This window comes from Ochotona princeps, chromosome 11, assembly GCF_030435755.1.
Source record: "Ochotona princeps isolate mOchPri1 chromosome 11, mOchPri1.hap1, whole genome shotgun sequence".
Classification (NCBI taxonomy): Eukaryota; Metazoa; Chordata; class Mammalia; order Lagomorpha; family Ochotonidae; genus Ochotona; species Ochotona princeps.
In genome coordinates this window covers 49,287,153-49,310,135 of record NC_080842.1, presented here as the reverse complement: position 1 = coordinate 49,310,135, position 22,983 = coordinate 49,287,153, and the positions used below count along the sequence as shown (strand labels likewise).

At 42.3% G+C, this 22,983-nt stretch overlaps 1 protein-coding gene across 1 annotated transcript in view; it reads left to right on the top strand.

Annotated features, from left to right (window-relative positions):
* The window catches only part of UBE2K (ubiquitin conjugating enzyme E2 K), a 47,460-nt gene extending 31,218 nt beyond the window's left edge, over positions 1-16,242 (top strand). The window contains exons 4-7 of the mRNA XM_004579144.3: positions 5,795-5,877; positions 12,612-12,711; positions 15,554-15,682; positions 15,972-16,242. Of these exons, the coding sequence (XP_004579201.1) occupies positions 5,795-5,877; positions 12,612-12,711; positions 15,554-15,682; positions 15,972-16,046 (387 nt within the window). The 3' untranslated portion in view covers positions 16,047-16,242. The remainder of the gene's footprint in view (positions 1-5,794; positions 5,878-12,611; positions 12,712-15,553; positions 15,683-15,971) is intronic.
* Positions 16,243-22,983: the final 6,741 nt, after the last annotated feature.

Genomic DNA, 22,983 nt, shown 5'->3' with positions numbered 1-22,983 from the left:
ACAGAACCACTTCCTTAAGGTCTATTTTTGTAGGTTAAATACTTAAGTTAATTCCCTGGTTTTCCTGCTACTAACTACCTTCTGTCCTTGCCTCTCCTTGTTTACATGGGTGTCTGGTAGATCTTAAGGCGCAGCTTTGATCGTGTTGCTTTTCTTTTCTCTGTTCATAAAGTTCATAAACTTCTTAGCCTGACATTTAAAATCTCCTACAATTTGAACCCAATCTTCTTTTCCACCCTAATCTCCTGGCACCTCTGCCCACACCAGGGGGTCTTACTTTCTAGCCTGTAGTTGCTATTTGTAGGTAATGTTTACTTTTCCATTCCATTTTGTTATCTTCATTGAATTGTTGCCCCCCTAAAAAATCCTGTTTTCTTGAGTTTTTGTGTATTACCGTATGCCTTAAGCTGTACTAATAAAATATTTTGACTTCTGTCAATAGCATGTAAGTAATAGTTCATGTATAATTTTGAGTACAGATCTTAATAGCTTTTATGCCCCTAAGTCCAATACCATGGCTTATATACCTGTATGTTGTTTGTAGGTCCTAATAGCGTAGGGTCCCCTGAAATCCTTTGGGTGAACCTATTGGTTTTCTCATTTAAGAATATAAAAATGAAAGTTCCAGTGTGAATTTGTATCATTTGTCCTGAAGTTTAAGGTGCTTATTAACTCTACTGTTTATATATGGCTATTCTGTGATGAGCTTGTTGCTTTTAAAAAGTGTGATAAAATAAATGATTTCAGTCATTTTTAGGTGTACATTTCATTGGTAATTATATTCATATAATTTTGTGGCCTTATGCACATGCATCTATGGAAGCTTTCCATCTTCTCAAACTGACCTTATCCACTAAAAATAACTCCTTGTTATCATCCCATTTCTACCTTTGGTAACCACCCTTCTGTATTTATTTTTGTGAATTTGACTATTCTTGGGTTTTCATAAGTATAAGTGCAATCTCACAATATTGTCCGTTTGTGTCTGGCTTACCTTGCTCAGCATAACTTCATCAGGAATCATCCCTGTGTAGCACCTGCCTGGATTCCTATGCAATTTCTGTAACATTTTTGAAAACTTTACGCATAAACTATTTCAAAAATTTTTGCATCTGAATAAAACCCATTTTCCAGTGGAATACCAGTTTTGCGATACCTTCATATAAATATACAGTTTATTTATACATTCAGCTATTGATGAACATTTGGCATTTGTTTAATGGAAATAAGGAAGAATGGAAAAAAAAAACTAGAGTAACTTCTATCAGTGTCTTAATAATTAATGATGCCTGAGGGTGTTTTTTTTTTTTTTTTAATTAAAAATCTATTTGAAAGGCAAAGGGTTTGAGAGCTACCGTCTCCTGCTTCACTTTGCAGATGCGCACAGCTAACGGGGCTGGTCTAGGGCAAAGCCTGAAGCCTGGAGCTAAATTTGAGTTTCCCTCATGTGTCTCAGGGATCCAGATGTTTGAGCTGTCACTTGCTATCTCCCATGGTGTGCCTCAGTGGAGGGCACGTTGGAATCAGAAGGGGAACTGGTACTTCAACCTGCTGCTCAGCTGTGTGGCGCTGGGCTCCCGGCCAGCACTCCTTACTGCAGTGCCTGTCCTGTTTCTGATATCTAATGAAATGGAACACTTAGAATAGTGGCCAACACAATAAGCACTTGATTAGCCATCAGTAAATAATGACTGCCCTCAAAGGCCCTTTCTGAAATAGTTTGTTGTTGATTTCCCTCTGTAACAACACTTGGTTCCTGTAACTAGTCATAATAGCCAATAAGTCAAATTAACCAAAATGTCATTCGGATGGATGAATGGATAAATAAAGCGTAGTAAAACTGTATACTGCAGTATTGTTTGGTTATAAAAGGAATGAAGAACCATTAATGCTAGCACATGGATGAATGGGCTTGTGCGTTGACATAACTGGCTAATCCACCTCTGAGTGCTGGCATCCCATATGGAAGCCAGTTTTTGTCCCAGATGCTCTACCTCCAATAAAGCTTCCTGCTTATGGCCTGGGAAAGCAGTGGAGGAAGGTTGAAAGCCATGGGTCCCTGCAACCACATGGGAGACCTGGAAGAAGCTTTTGGTTCCTGGCTTCAGATCAGCGCAACTGTGGTTGTTGTGTTCATTTGAGGAATGAACCAGCAGATGAGCTATTTCTCCCTATTTGTAAAATCTGCCTTTCAAGCAAAAGTACGTAAATATTTAAACATAAAAAAGAAAATGGATGGACCGCGAAAACATGCTAGGCAAACCAGACACAAAAGCCCAGCGCATTGTATGAGTTGATTTATGTGACACTTCAGGAAAGGCAAATTCATGGAGATGAGAGGTGGGCATGGTTGCTACTCTTACAAGGTTTCTTTTTCAGGTGATAAAATGGTGAAAAGTTAGATTGTGGTCATAGTTATGCAGGTCTATGAAAAAACAGGTTGTGAAGTTGTATGTTATGTTTAAATGCAATCTGCATAATCTTATAGCTCAGAGTCATTGCATGGTTCTGGCTTTTTTAGATAGGTACTTTGACAAATTACAACAATCCTTGAAAATCTGTGATTTCTGTGATTCCTGGATTCAGATACCCATGAGCACCAAAGTCTGAAACAGATTAAATGGAAAATTTCAGAAGTGATTTAATGTTTCAAGCAGTTATGACTTAAGCATTATTGTCGTCCTGAATGTTTAAGAAGAAAATATAAACAGGGTTCAGTATTTTTCAAGGTTGCAGGTATCTGTTGGAGGTCTTGGACCGTATTCCTGAAAGATAAGAAGGGCCGTTGTACTGTACAAGCAAAAGTCTGAGAAGTGTTTAAAAACTTACCCACTTATCTCAACTTGTTCACAAAACATTTTTGGCTTGTTATTCTGCTGTAAATTTTTACACAGTAGGTCATTGGGGTTCGTTTCAAACAAAGTGCATTTTTGAATCCGCAAAAAATGGTACAAGAGGAATTTGGTTGAATATAACCAGTATTCTAAAGTTAACTGTAACTTACATTGAAGAAAAAGTCGTTAAAATCATAAAACTGCAGCACAGTGGCTTGCTTATGCATTGGAGATCATTTGTGAATTCTTGTATGTGTGAAATTGAGTAGAGATATGATTGCTGGTGATCTTTAGTACATGTGTGTGCTGCATCTTTACAGCAGCTTTTTGTATGTGTGTGCGCAGTATGTGAGTTAAACTGATTCTGGAATAATCTTGAGTTCCAGTCTTGAGTAACGCAAGTCTGCCCTGAAGCAGGAGGGAGGTGTTTGTCTGCTGGCGGAGAGCAGCTCTGTCCGTTAGGATGGCTTAGAATAGTCCTTCCTTTCTGTCTTCTAACACCAAGTAGCTACTACATTCAGTGTTGAGGGTTTTATTTGCTTTAATGCTGGCTGCAGCTAGTAAGTGCTCTGAAGTTCCAGAACAGTGCTGGTATTTGCATGGAAAAATAAGACTTATCTTATTACTGTTTTAATGTTATGAACTACCTGATATGCATTGAGATCCAATGTGACTAATAACACATCATTGTAAGAGTGATTGTATTGTTACCAGCTATCATACTGCTTCCCTTCCAGATTATTTTGATTCTGCATTGTTTTTGATAAGACAGGAATGGTGGGTGGTACTATGAGAGAAAGTGGTAGAAGACAGATATGAGCTGATGTAGAATAATAGGACAATATTTCAGGATGCATTAATTGGTAACTGTAAGGTTTGAAAAATGAGAAGATGTGAAAGCCCTGCCTGCTAAAGGAGGTAACTGATGATCAGAGAAGAAAGAGAAGAAAGAAACAGATGGTAAAAGAGTAGACCACACCACAATTGTCTAGATGTGTCGTGGTGGATAATATTGTGTGATCTTGAAGGTTAATCTCTATGTAATCATCTGTTGGATTCAGAGTCACTTTTTAAAAAACATTTACTTGAAAGGTTAGAATTGTATAGAGAGAGGGAGAGAAGTCTTCCATGTGCTTGTTTATCCCAAATGACTGTGTCAGCCAAGGCTGGGCCAGACGGAGGCCAGGAGCTTTACCTGGGTCTTTCCTGTGGATGCCAGAGTCCAAGCACATGGGCTGGCCTCCGCTGCTCCCAGGTGCATCAGCTGGGAGCTGGATTGTAAGTGGAGCAGCCAGAATGGAAATCAGTGCCCATTTGGGACCCTGGTGCTACAGGCAAGCAATTCAACCGGCTATGCCACAACACGGCCCCCCCCACCAGATGTTTTCTACTTGCCGATTATAAATCAGTGTAAGGATGCATGTGTGTCTGTGTTTGCATAAATGTACCCAATTTTTAAAAGCAGGTTACGTCTTTTTTCAAAATATGTATTCATTGTTTTTTAAAAGGCAGAGTTACAGAGACAGGGAGACAAAGAGAGCTATACCTTCTGTCTGCTGGCTCACTCCCCAGACGGACACAATGGCTCGGATTGTGCCATGCCAAAATCAAGAACTCACAGCTACTTCTGGGTCTCCCAATTACTTGGTCTTTCATCAGTGTTTTCCTGGAGCATTAGCAGGGAGCTGGATTAGAACTGGAGCTGGGTCTTGAACCAGTGCCCATATGGGTTGCCACCATGGAAGAGTGGCTGAACTGCTATGTAACAATATATGTCCCAGGTTTACACTCTATATTCCAGAGTTGTTGAAAATTCTGTGGCACCTTATTTTAAATTTATAAAATGCTACAGTTTCCTTGAGCTTATAAAATTATGGCATATGGTTATAGTGTATCAATACATTGGGCTCAGCGAATTATAAATGTCATAATGTAAATTTTGTTATAACTGTTTTAAAGAATGTAGTACCTAAGCCCTGTATTAATGCAGTATTTGACCTGCACTGTGGGAGATACTGCTTAACCCTCCAATAGCAGGAGCTTGCTGTAATATTAAGTGCGCATTCCAGGTTGATCTGCTTTTGGAGACCTTGGGGTGGTCTTGTGAGCAGTGCTTTTTAACTTCCATGTTAGAACGCACTGGAGGGACCAGGATAGAAATCTGTCAGGGGAGTGTGGGGAAACCCGGGGAAAGAGTGTCCATCCCCTACAGTGCGAGGGAGATTTTCTTGTGACTGGAAAGAAGTAGGTCTCATTGTCCATATGAAGACTGAAAAAAGGATCAAACAGCCACCATGAAGGAGTGAAGAGTGCGTTAGTTTTGGTGTTCTGAAGTCATCAGTGACTTAAAGTTCTTTCTCAGTTTGAATACAAATTAGAACCTAGAAGGTAAGGAAATAGAGCAGGCAAATCAAGAAGTCACAAAGAGAAGAGAAATGAAAGCTGTTTAGCTTTGGCTTTTTCTTTATAAATAGCTTAGAAAAGTACTTAAACTTACTAGGCATATTATGTTTAATTTTCTAAGTGTTCGAGAATTTGGGTGCAGGTAGTTGGATCACATATCAGAAACACCGTGTCCTCAGCAGCTGATGGGGTAGCTGTACTCTGTGGTGGGCTAAGTTAGCTTGTTGGTTTCTTCTTCCACACAAAGACAGAGAGAGAACCTAAAAGCACATTGTGGGCTTGCCTTTTGCTGTATATTACTGCCCAGCTCTTTGGAATTTTGCTAAATTTCTTAAACTCATATGTTTCAGTACCTTCTCCTGGCACATTGTTATATGCTTTCAAACATCTTATTTTTTAAAAGTTCCAAAAAAATATTCTGCACAAAATTAGAAGTGTTTAAGCCATTTTACTACACATGCTTTCCTGCACTGTGGATTTAATTTGCTCATTAGTTCTATTTAAACATTATGCTTTATGTCTGTTGCTTAAAAACTCAAGTGTGCTTTATATTCTAGGTCCGGTTTATCACTAAAATATGGCATCCTAATATTAGTTCCGTCACAGGGGCTATTTGTTTGGATATCCTGAAAGATCAATGGTAAGAGATTTTGAATTTACCTTTTCTCCTCTCGTACAAATACCAATCTCATAAAAAGTGTTAGCTGTGCAATTGCCCGGAACCATAGCATTATTATACTTTATTTCTTGAACTTCATTAAGCTTCAAGAACTTGATTGAAAGTGTGTTGCAACTGAGCTCAGAACTTCTCTGATTAGAGCCTTGATAGGTGGTATCCGAGGCTGGCTTTACATTTTGAAAAGTCTTGGGTTTTTGTTGTTGTTGTTGTTTGTTTTAATTTGAATCTTTGCCATCTTGGAAAGATATCTGGACAACTTTGAAAATTAACAGATACAAAAATAGTCATCTTCCACTAGCTGGGATGTAAGCAAAGCAGTAGGAGTGTGTTCCCTGGAAGGGCTGCCTTTGCAGCTGAGTGTTCGTCTCCTTGGCGCTCTAGGTTGCCATGCAAGAGCGCTGACTTTACCTCAGCAGCGGGAGGTGCGGGTTCTGCCTCCTGCGCTGACTGAGCGGTATGGTCCTGAGCAGCTTAGGTCAGGCTTGTGTGCCTTGGTTCCCTCATTGATTGAACTGGGTCGCTACTGCCTTCACAGGACTGCAGAGCTGAAATGTGTTGCTTTATGTCATTTCCATAGGAAAGAGCCTAACACAATAGTCTACCTGATAAATATGATGGTGGTGGAGCAGGCAGACGATAGTTATTTATATAGCAAAAGATTTTGCAGTTGGAAAAACTGAGGAGGTAGGCAGTAGGAGCAGAGTGGGAGAAAACAGAATTAGAGGAGACTGAGTGTATGCTGTGATCTGTCCTCTGAGTCGAATGTTTTCAAGAGAGGGAAGAGGGTTCGGTGCAGTAGCCTAGTGGCTAAAGATCCTCCCTGGATCCCATATGAATGTCGTCTTGTAGCCCGGCTGCCCCACTTCCCATCCAGCTTCCTGTTTGTGGCCTTGGAAAGCAGTGGAGAACATCCCAAAGCCTTGGGACCCTGCACCCACGTGGGAGACCCAGAAGATCGCCTCAGCTCTTGCCGTTGTGGCCACCTGGGGGCCATTTTCTCTCTGTCTCTCCCTCTCTGTAGATCTAACTTTTCAATAAAAATAAATACATCTTAAAAAAAATAAAGAGAGGGAAGAACAGAAAGCCATTTGGCAAGAGCACATGTAGCCAAGATTGTCACTTACTGGGCCCAGCCTGGCTCCCTGATCATCAGAAGTTTATAATGGAATTTTTAAAGAATCATCTTACTAAGAGGCAGCCCTCTTATTTATTAAGAGGGGTCCCATTCATCTCCCGGTTTACCCACAAATACCTCTGCTGGGTCTGAGTGGAGCAGCAGCCCGGAAGCTGTCTGGGTCTTTGCACATAGGAGGCAGGGACCCAGGGACTAGCACCCTCAGTGTTGTCTCTCCCTGGCCCTTCCTTGGCAGGGTGCTGCAGTCAGGAACCAAGGCATTCGGGCCGGGAGGCGGGTGCGCAAACTAAGCAGTGCTATAATCAAGTTCTCACTCTTTTTTCAGAATGAGAGGTGTTCATTTGGCTTCCTGGCTATCAGCTTTTCCACACCCCCTAGCTGTGTCCACTCCCAGACTGCCCAATGGGCTCCCCATCCCCTGGGTCTTTGGGTGGATCGCTTACTGTGTAATCTTGCTTCTTCCTAACCATACTCACTTCCTTCGTGAATGCCTATGATTTTATAGCTTCATTAAATACCAACAACTCACAAATTTATCTTTTGTTAAGCAGGCGCCAGACTTATTCTGCTACCTGCTTTTCATCTATATTTGAATATATAAATACGATCTCAACCATCAAAAACTGAACCAATGGTCCCTTTAACATAAAGCCTGTTTATTCTTTATGTTGTCTTTCTCATCTAAATCATTGGTAACTACAAAGTCAGGCCACAATTTCCTCATGATCTTTCACTTTCTCTGTTACCCTAAAGTTGTTTGCAAGTCTGTTAGAGAACCCTATGTGACCTCAGCGGGTGCTTCCCTTCTCCCCCTGCGCCAAGCTGTGTTGCCCCTTGCCTGGGTGACTGTGAGCGAGGGCCTGCCTCCTCCTGGTCTCAGCGGCCACAGTGAATAGCCCTGTCACCCAAACAAAGCCTCAAACAAGCAAAGCTACCTGACTAACCTCTAGCTGAGAATGAACCTGCCTCACAACTACCACTCACCGTCTCCCGATGGTTAGGTGTCATGTGCATCTATAAAGGGAGAACTGGAATTGTTGTCTCAGCTGATTTTTAGCTCTTCCTAAGACAGGAGAATAGTTGGTTTCATATTGATATGATTGAAATACCAAAAGATATCAAAATATCAGATAAAATAGATGGATTAAATATTTCAGGAATCAGTTCTGTACCCCAGTTTATTGGAGCATTAAAAAAGTGTTTTATTTATTTGAAAGGTAGAATTACAGAGAAGGGGGGATTGCACAGGCTCTTCCACCTGTTGATTTACTCCTTCAGTGGCCTGGGCTGGGCCAGGCTTGTGGCAGGAACCTAGAATTTCATAGACTTCCCTCGTGGGTGACAGGGATCCAAGTTCTTTGGCCATCTTTTGCTGCTTTTCCTGACACATTAGCAGAGAGCTGAATGGGGAGTGGAAGTGCTGGTATTAGAACTGGTGTCTTAGGAGCTAGTAGCCTAACTCACCATACTACAACACTGACCCCATGTTTAGTAAATATCCATGTTTGGATGTCAATGTTAAGGCATCAGAACTGGAGCTTAGTACAGAAATGTGCAGGATGGAGGGGGTCTGGTGTTGTGGTACTATGGATTAAGCTGCTGTCTGCATGGGCAGCATCTCAATATGAGCCACGGTTTTGAGTCCTGGCTGCTCCAGTTCTGATCTGGTTCTCTGTCAATGCCCCTGGGAAAGCAGTGGAAGATGGCCCAGGTACTTGACTCCCTGCCACCCACATGGGAGACATGGCTTCAGCCTGTTCTAGCACAGGCAGTTACAGTCATTTGTGGGAATGAGCAGGTGGGTGGAAGATTTTTTCTGTCTCCTTCCCTGCACTGCCTTTCAAACAACCTGATAGGAAAGTTCTTTTAAAAGAAAAGTACAGGGCCCGGCGGCATGGCCTAGTGGCTAAAGTCCTTGCCTTGAATGCCCCGGGATCCCATATGGGCGCCGGTTCTAATCCCGGCAGCTCCACTTCCCATCCAGCTCCCTGCTTGTGTCCTGGGAAAGCAGTCGAGGACGGCCCAAAGCTTTGGGACCCTGCACCCGCGTGGGAGACCTGGAAGAGGTTCGTGGTTCCAGGCTTCGGATTGGCGCAGCACCGGCCCGTTGCGGCTCACTTGGGGAGTGAAACATCGGATGGAAGATCTTCCTCTCTGTCTCTCCTGCTCTCTGTATATCCGGCTTTCCAAAAATAATAAACCTTTAAAAAAAAAAAGTTTATAAAAAAAAAAAGTACAGGATCATGACCTTAGGAAGAATGAATTACAAATATGGGAATATTTTTTTAGAAAAAATACTGCTTTTGTAAAAAAAAAAAGAATTACATATAAATTTGGGATGGGATTGCTAGAATATCATTGATTTAACCTTGAGTACTTAATGACATATTTGGGGCCCAAGCTTATTTAATAACTTATTTACTGTGACCTTTCTTAGTTCTGCAACTTACCACATATGGAACCCAGTTGGATGATTTTACCCCGGTTCCTGTTGGGACGGTGCACGCTACTCCCCTTGCGAAAGAAAGGAGCAGGCACATTTAGGTGGCTGGTGAGCTCTGCTCTGCCGGCTCACCGCATTGGCTCCACTGTGCACCTGTACACACACATAGCTCAGGCATTGCTATAGAAGAGTATGTATAGCAAATTTATTAATATCCCCAAATAGAAGATCACTCAGGGTACTTACCCACAGGAGAATTGGCACGGTAATATGAATTATGTTAAATGATGTGTCCTAGTGAGCTTTTAATGAAATTCAAGATAAGCCCCAAACTAATTTATGTAATGGTGCTGAAGGTATTGGGGGGTATGCAGGAATGAAGAGTGAGGCTTCTTCATACTAGGAGTATTCTCTATTTTGACATGTATAAAATGCATCTAGCTGCACAGGATTTTACTCTGCTTATACTAGATAAATTATAAACACTGTTCTCTTTATAGAGAATTCAGTGTTTGGGATTAATGTGCATTAATTATTGATCTTCTGGAAGATCCTTAACAGAAAAGTTGGTCAACATTATGAATGATTCACATGATTATTCTACAAAGTAAGGGCTACCCAGTGTTTGTGAAACTTACAAGTAGCCGCATTGACTGTTCATTGCTTTGAGCAATATTAACACTGTAGATAGATTTATAAGTTAGCAGATGCATTTTAAAATTTCATGAACTTGCTGTTATTGTTGTTGGGACTTGTTTTAATAGATTTAAACTAACCACTAAAAACTTCAGTATGCTGTAGATTTAGTAAGTATGTTGTAGAAAAAGTCATGGAATAAAAAAGTTTTCAGTTATATATTTTTTCATGTTACTGTTATTGGATTTTTTTTAATTTACGTATTTTCATTGCAAAGGCAGAATTACAGAGATAGACAGTATGTTCATCCATCCTCTGGTTCACTCACCAATGGCCACTACAGCCAGAGCTGCACTGATCCAAAACCAGGAGCTTCTTCCAGATCTACTTGGGTGCAAGATCCCAAGGCTTTGGGCCGTCCTTGACTGCTTCCCCAGGCCACATGTAGGGAGCTGGATGAAAAGCAAGGCCACTGGTATTAGAACCGGTACCTATATGGGATCCCAGCATGTTCAAGGCAAGGACTTTTGCCACTAGGCCACTGTGCTGGGCCCAGTGACATTACGTTAAAACTGAATTAAGAGGAGCCAGTGCATCGTGTGTAGTAGGGTAAACTTCTACTTTAAAACACCAAAATCCCATATGGGCACCAGTTTGAATCCTGGCTGCTCCACTTCCCATCCAGCTCCCTGCTTGTGGCCTGGGAAAGCAGTTGAGGACAGCCCAAAGCCTTGGGACCCTGCTTCCACATGGTAGACTCAGAGGAGGCTCTGGGCTCCTGGCTTCCGATTGGCGCAGCTCCAGCCATTGTGGCTGCTTTGGGAGTGAATCAGCGGATGCTAGATCTTCCTCTCAGGTTCACCTCCTCTCTGTCTATCTGACTCTCCAATAAAAGTAAATAAATCTTTAAAAAATAATATCATTGCTTATGATTGACTTGAGTTCAGCTTAAAAACTGCATTTGAAGATTGTTTTTAGCAAACTAATGCTTAATGATTTGTAATCACTCCCTTGAAGTATTGTGGTGTCTATACTCTGGCACCAAGTATACTGAACTTAACAGTGACAAGTATTGTTGTACACAGTCTCGGAACTCTAGAGGTTGCACGCTGGAAACCTCTACACCAATGAAACGTTCCTCCTCCCCCAGTCCTTGGCAGCCACCATCCTGTCTTGATCTGTCGGCTTTACTGCTCCTGGTACATTTGGCAGTGGAACCTTGTGTCTGGCTTTTGTAGTTTGTTTAGTCTTCCTGCTGTGGTATTTTGTAGGAAGCATCTGTGCTGTAGCCTGAGTCAGAGTTCTCTTTGTTTAAGGTGACTGTTGCACTGGGTGTCAATGCAGATGTTAAGCATCATTGATGGAGACTTAGTCAGCTTCCACCCTTTGCTATTATGAAGGTTTCAGATTATGAACATGAGTCTGTGAGAACCTGTTAGTACGCATGGTCTCTGTTCTTGGGTGTATACACTCAGAAGTAGAATGGCTAGGGAATCTATTAATTCAGTGCATCATATTTTGAAAAAGCCTGTCATCTTTTTTTTATATATATATAATTTTATTCGACTTTATATCATTTCCAGCAAATACATAATAGATTCCAGTTTTAAGATGTTTTATTTATTTGAATGGCAGAGTTACGGAGAGAAGAGCAGAAATAAGAATCTGTCTTTATCTACTGGTTCACTTCGACATGTCTGCAGTAGCTGGGCTGGCAGTGCTGGGGCCCCAGCTGGCTTTTCCATGCGGGTGACGGGGCCCAAGAAGTCAGGTCATCTGCTGCTTTCCTAGGCGTGGAACAGGGAGCTGAGCCAAGTGTGCAGTGGAGACCCTGAGAGCAGTCAGCCATGATGCTGCTGCTGCAAGGGGCTTGACTCACTGGGCCACGCTGCTAGCCCCAAATCAGGCTTTCATTATTTTTCTGTAGTTTGAATCCTTGAGGGGAACAGCATCCTGTGGATTGTTTCCAGGGCCCCCTGCCAGAAGACCACTCTGAATTTTGTGTGAACAATAGTGCTACTGTTGCCATAGCCAGGTTACTCTGGCTTTGTTAGGTTTGCCACCAGGGGTCCCTGTGTTCTCTGTGCAGATAAGCACATGTCTTGCCCAGGTACAGCTGTTGCCGTGGGCTTCGTGCCAGTGCAGACCTGCAGGGCTAGCAGTGGCTGCGGGAGCCTGCAGGCCTGTCTCTGATACAGAGACCTGCTTGAGTTTCTGGCTCTCACCCCGCTTCCAGCCCAGCTCTGCCTGTGCCTAGGGACTTGGCACGTGATCGGTGACCTGGAGCCCTGTGTATTAATCTGTGTGTTTCTCTCAAATAAAAATTAAAACAATTATACATTTCTATGACTTCTCTATTTCTGTGATGAAGGTAAATATCTCTTTTGGTCTAGAGTTGTTTTCTGTTTGTTTTATAGATAGCATCGCTTGGCTTTTGTGGCGCGGGCCTCCTAACCTGGCTCTTTCTGTTTCGCCTTTCAGGGCAGCTGCAATGACTCTCCGCACGGTGTTGTTGTCCTTGCAAGCACTATTGGCAGCCGCAGAACCAGATGACCCGCAAGATGCAGTAGTAGCAAATCAGGTACGATGGCTAGCTACTTGGGGAGATTTTCTGATAGAGATGTAAGCGTCTCCTCAGTGTTTATAGTGTTAACACTTGCACATTCTCTATTGAAAGGCAGTTTCGAAAGGGTATCCTTTCTGGTAGTTGGGTTGTTTGGTCAGATACAGTAGTGAACATGTATTGATTTTTAGCATACATAGGTATATGGTGGAGACTATTTTCCTAACATATGAAAATGTGCAAAAATTTACAAAGTCAAAGGATTGCACAGTGAATACCCGTAATTCTGTGGTATAGCCTGGGTGATTAACATTGGCTCTGCAAGCTCCACTGTGAGTGGGCCCACCGGCTGTTCATCCAGTTATCCAGTGCTGGTCTCTCCTGAGTGATAACTTCCATCCCTTCCCACGCTGGCACTGAAGTAGCGTGGTAAGCCAGTAGTGGCTATACTTTGCCAAATGAAGAAATTTTTTTTTTCGGTTATGATCTTTGACCAGCTAATTAAGTTTTGCCAATGTTTATTGAAATATAGCCATACCCACTTGTTTACTCTGCTTTCTAGCTCCTGTAGCAGTCATGAATGGCTCTGGATCATAAAGCCTTCACTTATTAGTATCTGCCCCTCCCCCAGCCTTTCTTTTTTTTTTTTTTTTTTTTCTTTTTTTCTTTCTTTTCCTTTTGAGGAGAGATATAAGGTCTTCATCCATCGGTTCACTCCTCAAATGGCCAAAATAACTGGAACTGAGTTGATCTGGCTAGGAGCCAGGAGCCTTTTCCAAGTTTCCCACACGCGTGCAGCAGGGACCCACAGACGTGGGCCATCCTCTGCTGCTTTCCCAGGCCATAACCAGAGAGCAGCTGTTCTGGAACCACAGAGCAGAAGATTAATTTGGTGTGCTACTGTGCTGGTTCCAGGATCTGACCCTTTAAGAGACAGTTTTCCAGCCCCTCCTCTAAGACACCAAGGTTTAGTGAGTATTTCTGTGGCTGTTACGCCTACAGTTCTGTCGCGTAGCTCTTGTGTTCCTCTCTTGCGAGTGGTCCGTCCTCGTGCCTGTAGTTTTCTTCCTCGTCCCCTTGAGCGGGGGCTCCTTGGTTCTCACATTGTTCCCTTACACACTCCTGAGTGATCCATGTTACCTTCTGTGTGCACTTGAGGAAATGTTTGGACGTGACCTCCCCTAAAATGTGGTGTGTAGCGTGCAGGGCTCTACATTCTGCATGCCATTGCTGAAGCCACGGAGTGTGACATCCTAGACTCGCCTGTCACTGTGCAGAGCCATCAGCAGCTCAGTGACACACCCGGCAGGCCTGGAGTACTCGGTCTCATTTGGCTGCTCTGTTACAATGCTTAGATGCTTACTCTGATTGCCAAGCGAGAGGCAGACTTTTCCTCTTTTAACTCCTCTGATCTCTGCTCAGCCAGCTTCTTCCTTCCCTTACCACATTCATAACCGCCTAGTTTTGAGAAGCCCAAGTCCACTGTCACCTACTTAAGTGCAAGGTCTTTGCAGGGTTCTTTCATAATTTGCAACGTCTGCAAACTCAACTTTCATCTTCTAATTCAAGTTTGCTTTCATTTTTGCTTACCCTTTTATCTAATCTGTGTTTCTCTTGAAGACTGTTCACTCCTTGTTTTATGCATATATCTTTGTTAATATGTTCCATGAGTTGCTGGCAGATTGCTGGTGGTTATGGTTTAATATGTAACTTATTCATATATTGAGTCAGACGTGTTGCTTGAATTCCAGATTTGACTTCCGATTGAATTCTTTTTTTTTCTTTTTTTTTTTTTTTTAAAGATTTATTCATTTTATTACAGCCAGATATACACAGAGGAGAGACAGAGAGGAAGATCTTCCACCCGATGATTCACTCCCCAAGTGAGCCGCAACGGGCCAATGTGCGCCGATCTGAAGCCAGGAACCTGGAGCCTCCTCTGGGTCTCCCACGCGGGTGCAGGGTCCCAATGCATTGGGCCGTCCTCGACTGCCCTCCCAGGCCACAAGCAGGGAGCTGGACGGGAAGTGGAGCTGCCGGGATTAGAACCGGCGCCCATATGGGATCCTGGGGCTTTCAAGGCGAGGACTTTAGCCGCTAGGCCACGCCGCCGGGCCCCTTCCGATTGAATTCTAAGCCCACAGGCTAAAGTTGTACTCTAAGGTTTCCTTTCGCTCCTATAATGTCCAGTCATCTGACTTCCTTCCTTATTAGGGAATAATGGTAGAAATTGTATGTATAATTCTTATAAGCAGTGGAACCTTTTCTGTCTTGAAGTACTCAAGATGTATCAAATGGTTGTATCAAACGGTTGTTCATGTATTAGAGTGAATTGAAATTGCTAGCGTTTATACATTGTTTCATTAAGAAGTAATAGTTTAGAATATTTGAACACTATCAGCATGTCCGTTCCTGTGTCATCTTAACTACCTCAATGTGCATTACAGTTTAGGACTCTGGTGAGATGTTTCAAATCATCTTGTATTAATATAACTCCAGGACAATAGTGAAGTCTAGCTGCATCCTAGCTTGAACTATAGTTAATAAAAAAAGGTTGGTTACAATTATTAGCTAATATTGAATCTGTGTACAGTTGTATAATGTTTATTGCTTTATTAAGTTTTCACTGATATGTTACTTTATTAGCTTTATCCTTTTCTTTGGAAATTCACAACTTTGGAAATTCAAACCTTCAGGTTAAACAGTCCGTTTTCATGAATGACATAGTTAGTCTCAGAAAGTAGATCACGTTTTACATCTAAGTTTTGTTAGAAGCAGGCTCATAGGCAACTGTACAGACTTAACAGTATTGCATATTTCGGCTCTTTCGTCATGTCAATCAATGTTCTTGTCTTCACAGTACAAGCAGAATCCCGAAATGTTCAAACAGACAGCTCGGCTGTGGGCGCACGTGTATGCTGGAGCTCCGGTATCGAGTCCAGAGTACACAAAAAAGATAGAAAACCTCTGCGCTATGGGCTTTGATAGGGTAAGTCCGAAAGGCAATTTGATTCTGATCCGCTGATTGAAAATTAGCCCTCTGAATCCCTTGGCTGATGAGCATTTAGAAAATGCACTTTCATTAAATTTTCTGTAATTAAAGGCACTGCTTTTGTTTTCCTTTTATTGATTGCTCTTTTCTGTTTGAGAATCTGACGCATGGCAACAAGAAGACACAGAAAGGGAGGAACGGTTGACTCTTCTGTATAGACACTGATCCAGCCTTTGAAAGCTACCTTCCCAAGAGTTGATATTTTGTCCCATTTTCTTCTTCGCAGAATGCAGTAATTGTGGCCTTGTCTTCAAAATCATGGGACGTAGAGACGGCGACAGAGCTGCTCCTGAGTAACTGAGGCCTCAGAGCTGCTGACCAGGCGAGCTGGCCCCTGCTCAAGGAGCACCAACATCTGTTATTTTTAGGATTCTGCATAGATTTCTTTTAAACTGGCATTCTTGCCTAATGATGTTACCTAGGCACCATTGGAGACTGAAAAAAAAAATCCCTGCTCTGTAAATAAAGCTAATTAAACGTCTGTGTAAATTTACAAAGGGGAAATACTTTAATTTTTTTTTCTTAATAGTGTAAAAAATTCTTTGAGCTAAGCTAAAACCATGGAAAAACTTGCTACTTTAGTATTTAGCGGTGTACCAAGAATAGCAAGAGTTTGCATCAGGATTTTGTTGATTAATTAAGATTCTGTTTTGAGTGTGTCAGGGCCATTCATATAGTTGGTGTTGCATCCCAGCTACCTTAACTGTTTCCAACATGGACCCTCCGTGCCTGTGAATGTACTTGCATGCTTGTACTTGACTTCTTAGGCTGGGTAGTGGAAAAGACCACCGTTGGAAGCAATGGAGAATTCTTACCTATGAGACTTATCCAGATCTGAAGATGGTGACCTGTTCAGAGCCTTTCCTCCCTGTCGATAGACCGGGACACCATGTCTGTTTTTCCCCTTTCCACATACAGCGAACCTTCTAGCAGTAAACTGCTCTGTACCTGATGGGGCAGTGTGCCGAGCAGCACCGTCTGTTGCTCCATTTTTAGGTTGTAGGGTTGAAGTGCTTCGTCCTAGCTCTTCAGACACTCTGAAGCTTTTGCTATAATACATAATCATGTAAAAATGGAGGTGGCAATTTTGTTGCAAAACCAGTGAATACTGGAGGTTGTAGTATTCCCAAGTTAGTTTTTCAGAGAATTTGACATTGATTCCTATACTGATGAAATCTCTGAGGCCCTGAAAGGATGCGGTCAGCAGTGGGTCGTCATTGTTGGCCCAGTGCTGGCCGTCTGGGGGCCTGCCCTCCAGGCCCCTCTCCTGTCATCCTTGCCTGCACCTCCCCTGTGAACACCTAGAGCTGTGTTGGTGTTTTTCTGTACATACTTCAGATGCACATATGATGTTTCTGATTATATGAAAACTAAATACTTTACCTTGTATATAGTCAGACTTTCTATTCGTATTAAAGTTACATTTCATTCTGAGTTCAAAAGTTTGAAAATCATTAGTTTTACAAGCTGAAACACTAATGTGACCATTTTATGAAGGTTTAAGTGGATTTATGCAGGCAGTTCTTCTATAATGTAGAAATACAGTTCTTACCGAATTTTCAGGACCAATGGTAAATATTCAAAATGTAATGGATTCAGAATGAATTAAAGTGAGGCTGTTCATTGAAAGACATATTAACAGAAGTTTTGCTTTCTTCATGTGTTACTGATCTTAAATTATGATCATTAAGTGTTTGAGAAATACTTTTTGAACCATAGAGGCAGCCTAACTTCATTTGAATTCTCAATAATCTTGATACTAGAAGCAATAAAAGAACCATTCTTAAATATATTGTAATGTTAAAATGTGAAGGTTCTTCCAAAAACCCATCATGCTTTCTTAATGACCATTAACTTTCACTGTTAACATTATGGCATACTAAACACAGGTGGCTATGTCCCCTCTCCCCCGCTCATATTTGCTTAAGTGTACTTTTCTTTATACAGTCATATTTTTTTATTATTGTTCATTTTCTAAAGATGCCAAAGGAAACAAGACTTTTATTTATTTTAAATAACTGAAATCTGTACTTTATACTTTGAAGTAAGGTGGGTTGTGTTGGAAATAGTGAGTTTTGCTCCATTGTTGGTTAGGTTGGATTTTTGTTTTATCAAACAGTGGCTTGGTCATATTCATAATATTTGCCTGTATTGTCAGGGTATATTTAATTGTCCTGTGGTTAGACAAAGCAGAAAGGACATTCAGAAATGACGAAAGGTAAAGCATTATCTCCTTTGCTCTTGAAGGCAGCTATGTCTTGCTTTGGATTTTGTGTGCATTGGCCCCACCAGGGTAATCCGACCTGAGCACTCTTCAACAGCTTCAGTGCGCAGCAGATTGGAAAGTGTAATACTGGACTTTGAGAAAGTCTATATTATGAATTCACTATAAAAACTATTTTCCTCATTTACTTCTAATGTGATTTTTTGCCCCAGTAGGTTTTCCACCACCTTTGTTTTGTCTATTCCCCCAGCCCTTTCTCTACTGCTCTTAACCGCCTGGAAAAGCGGCTCAAGAAATTTTGGCCTAGGTAAAAGTGCCCTGGGAGAAGTTATTTTTATAATCCCTGATGTTCTAGGGTTGGTTAGTTTTAAAAGCCTCCACAATTACAGTTCAAAAAATCCAGTGAAACCCCCTTTAGGATAGGCAGATTCGGTGGAAGTCATGGCTATTCCTGTTGGCTTTCATTGTAACCAGGGCCTGAGCATGTGCCTAACTTTTGAAAGAAGAAATAAGTAGCTAGCTGTGTACTATTTCAATGCAGATTACTGAATGAAAGTATGGACGAATAGCAGTTTGTGATCCAGATAAGCATGTGGTAACATATAAGGAACTTGGTACTAAATTAAATGCTGAGTTAGCTCCCTGAAATGTTCAGAATTTTGACTGTGGTTTACTTAAATACGTGACATGTTCAAGAATATATACCTGTTATGAAATGAAAATAAGACTGGATTTTTTTCTCTTTTTTTGAAAGTATCTCACATTTGTGATTGTTGATGACACTTGAAACTATGCAAAGTAATTGTTTCTAAATATCTGTGAGAAACATTGGCCATTTTGGTCGCTTTAGCTTGCTCAGGCACTGCAGAACGCAGCCTGCTGACTCCTGTTCAGCTGCTTAATCAGTTTAACAGTGTGATAGCAGACGTTGACTGTAAGTGTATGCTGAATGTGAGCTTTTAAAACTCTGCAGTAGGGGCGAGAATGTGTTCACAATCCTTTGTAGCAATTCAGAAAACTAAGGTTTTGTTTGTTTGTTTGTTTGTGTTAATTCTTTGAAGTTGAGCCCGGGACAGGGGTGAGCCGGAGCCAGGTGTGCCTCCTTGTGCACAGGTAGAACCAGTGTTTAGAACCGAAAAGGAAGATGTCTTGTTTACAGTTACCTTTACTTCATGGACTTGTACAAAACAATGTTGTATTAATCACTTTTTCTAGTTCAAGGATTTCAATTCCAGGGTACAATCATTGATTTAAAAATCTGTCCTTTCCATTTTTTGAGTACTAGTTTAAAGTGACTACCATCAGCCAACTGCTGCCACTGGGAAGAAGGTGACTTGAAGCATTGGCTCATCGACAGCCTTTTTCCCAAGTGTGACTCTTGTTTAGTGTGTCTGTTGTGTCACACATTGTTTGCACTGTGGTGATGTGGATCTCGTGGCAGAGGGCCAGGGGAGTGTGTCTCGCTTGTCCTGGCTGTTTTTACTGCTTAATCGGACTAATCGACCCTCACACCTGCTTTCATCACCGAGATGTGAGTTGTGAATGTGTCACCTTCTGCTTGGTTCCTTCAACCATGCTGCTATATCGAATCAAGCATGGCACAGTTTCCGAGTTTGGTTCTCGGCCGAGTCCTAGGACAGCAGTAGGGCACTGTGCTGCTCGCAGCCCTCGGCTGCTTGCTCTTACCTGTTAATAAGCATCATAATAGAAGCTAGACTATTTCTTTGGTGGGGGGGGAAGAGACTTATTTAATGTAATTTAAAGACTTTTCCAATAGAAAATGAAATACTATTGAAAATAATATCTATTTTTTAGCTTTCAGCAATTGACGGTGCTTTGTTGTGGTGTCTGCTGGAAGTCTACTGCCGTTGTAGGGATTTTCATTCATCTCACCGAGAAAGAACCTTGCTTGTTAGCTTTCTCTAGATTTCTGTCCTAAACAATCTGTTAGTGACGATAAATTCTGTAGGAGGGTCTATTCTGAGCCGTTAACTTCCTGTAAGGGAAACATGGGTGGGTTACCAGAAATTTCCTTAATGCAGGGTGGGCTGTGGGTGGAGAGGGCTGGGGGTACTTGTCTTGAGACTCAAAAACTACGAAACACTTTTGTACAAAACTGATTTTCTAAAAAAAAAAAAAAAAATAAACACATTTTTAAACATGTTGAACTTTTCCCCCCTTATTGGGAATTCTTAAAAAATAAATGCATGCATGTTTCCCCTGAAATGGTTTATATCTTATTTGTGAATACTCAACTCTGGACAAGCAGTTAAGGCTTCATATTAAACAAGAAAACACGGTAAACATTCCTTCTGGACACGTTTTATAGTGATGGATATATGATGGCAAATGCACTACACGGTATAATATGGTCCTTAAATTGAGAAGCAAGTTGAAATTTAATGTAAACCTAATCCTAAGTAGTTGGTACTTCAAGCGAGTGAGTTTGTACTTAATACTGTTTGGTCTGTTTCTAGATGTGCGCTCTTTCTGGAAAGACTTCCCTGGTACTCTGCAAAGGGCCCCACTTGGGAGATTTGAGTGTTCATTCTAATTAGGCTTTTATAATCTTCAATTTCTTCATCTAGACAGTTATTTTCCCTAGTACTCAGATGGTGTTTTTTTTTTTTTTTTTTTTTTCTATTGGAAAGTCAAACATACAGAGAGGAAGATCTTCCTCTGCTGATTCGTTCCCCAAGCGGATGCAACATCCGGAGCTAAGCCAATCTGAAGACAGGAGCCAGGATCCTCCTCCGGTTCTCCCACATGGGTGCAGGGTCCCAAGGCTTGGGGCCGTCCTTGACTACTTTCCCAGGCTACAAGCAGGGAGCTGGATGGGAAGCGGAGCCGCCAGGACACAGGACAGAAATTGGTACCCATGCGGGATTCCAGCGTGTGTAAGGCTAGGACTTTAGCCACTAGGCTACCATGCCAGACCCACCGGTATGTTTTTATAGATTAAATTTTAATGCTAAATTTTGGCTAAAGTCTGAGAGAATTACTTTCTGAAAGCACCAGTAGCTTAAAAGCTGCTTTAGCTTGGCCAAGTAGTCATTCTAGCTAAGTTTGTTTCCAAAGGATAGTGATTGGTAATGATTGTTCTTCAGAAGACGCCATGTTTATCAAGGTTTGTGCTCACCATGTAGCATGGCAGGCTGATTGTGTCTCTACAGTATTTTATAAGCAGTCTCAGCAGGTTTTCCTGAGTTTATTGTAGAGATGAAATTGTTCCTTTTGTAAAAAACACTGCTACAAAACTCTCGTTCACCAAGCAGTGCTGGCTGTTTGTTAAAATTCAAAGCTAACGAAATGAGCTGTTGTCCCTTTGCAGTGGGTAGCCAGAGGCAAATTTCAAAATTTAGAGTGACAAAAAAGGGAAACCAAGTGTATCCCCACGTGGAGATTAAACCAAATGGAGATAGTTTGTGCTGGTTCACCTCTCAGAAGCCTGGAGGGGCTGGGCCGGGCCAGGTATTTCCAGGGGTGCAGGGACCCTAGGTCATTTGCTGCGTGCCGGCAGGAAGCGGAGCGCTCTCCATGCTGGGCCTGTGACAGGGATGCAGACGGCCTCTTGGCCTTGGCCATTAGACAGGCGGCAGTGAATCAGACTCCGCGCAGTCCTCAGCTGAGGAGTTTGCTAATCTGGATGGTATTGTCTTAAATAATTATTTTTCCAAATGTCTGAAGAAATTAGTAGTTGGGGAGAACTGATAGTGAAATAGGCTTCATTTGCTTCTTCTCTAACACTATTCTGCAGAATTGGTTTTTTAAAGACTGATTTTTAGTTTGGGATCCCCAGTGTTTACCCCACTAAGCCAACTTTAAAAAACATGACAGAGAATAGCCAAAAATTTTAACTGCCTAAGAATTTAAAAACTGGGCCTGGCGGCGTGGCCGAGCAGCTAAAGTCCTCACCTTGAACACCCCGGGATCCCATATGGATGCTGGTTCTAATCCCGGCAGCTCCACTGCCCATCCAGCTCCCTGCTTGTGACCTGGGAACAGTTGAGGACGACCCGGGCCCTAGGTCTTTAGACCCTGCACCTCTGTGGGAGACCTGGAGGAGGCTCTGGGCTCCTGGCTTTGGATCAACAGATGGAAGATCTTCCTCTGTCTCTGCTCCTCTCTGTATACCTGACTTTTTTTTTTTTTTTTAGGTTTATTTTTGTTGGAAAGTCAGAGCCTCTTCTGGGTGTGCAGCCCAGTTTTTAAATTCTTTTTTTATAAAGTGATTTATTATTTTTTTTTAAAGATTTATTCAGTTTATTACAAAGTCAGATATACGGAGAGGAGGAGAGACAGGAAGATCTTCCATCCGTTGATTCACTCCCCAAGTGGCCACAATGGCCAGTGCTGCGCCGATCCGAAGCCAGGAACCAGGAACTTTCTTCAGGCCTCCCACGCGGGTGCAGGGTCCCAAGACCTTGGGCTGTCCTCGACTGCTTTCCCAGGCCACAAGCAGGGAGCTGGATGGGAAGTGGAGCTGCCGGGATGAGATCAGCACCCATATGGGATCCTGGCGCGTTCAAGGCGAGGACTTTAGCCACTAGGCCACGCCGCTGGGCCCAGGTTTAAATTCTTAAGCAGTTGTAATTTTTGGCTGTTCTCTGTCATGTTTTTTAAAGTTGGCTTGAAAATCCTCCAGCCCTTCAAGTTACAGACCCATAAAAATGAGCCCTGAACTGGGTAATGAGCTGACTTGGTGTCGCTGTATGTCGCTTCAATGTTCCTGTGGTAGATAATGGTTTCGAGGCCATGCAATCTTCAGGGAGATGATCAGCTTCTAGGCATATCCCCGGAGAAACTGGTGAGGTGCTAGCTGGGCTCGCTTAGTGCAGAGGCAGTTAGAGCCCAGCGTGTGGCTGGCCTCTGCTGCGCAGTTATTCCCCTTCATATCAGAATTTACCGCCTTCGAGGGCCCTTCCTGAAACCAGCCCCATGCAGCAACCAAAAGCATTAACCAAATGAACTTGCTTTCCTTGTAACTTTACCCGCCAGCCTCCAGTGATTTGTT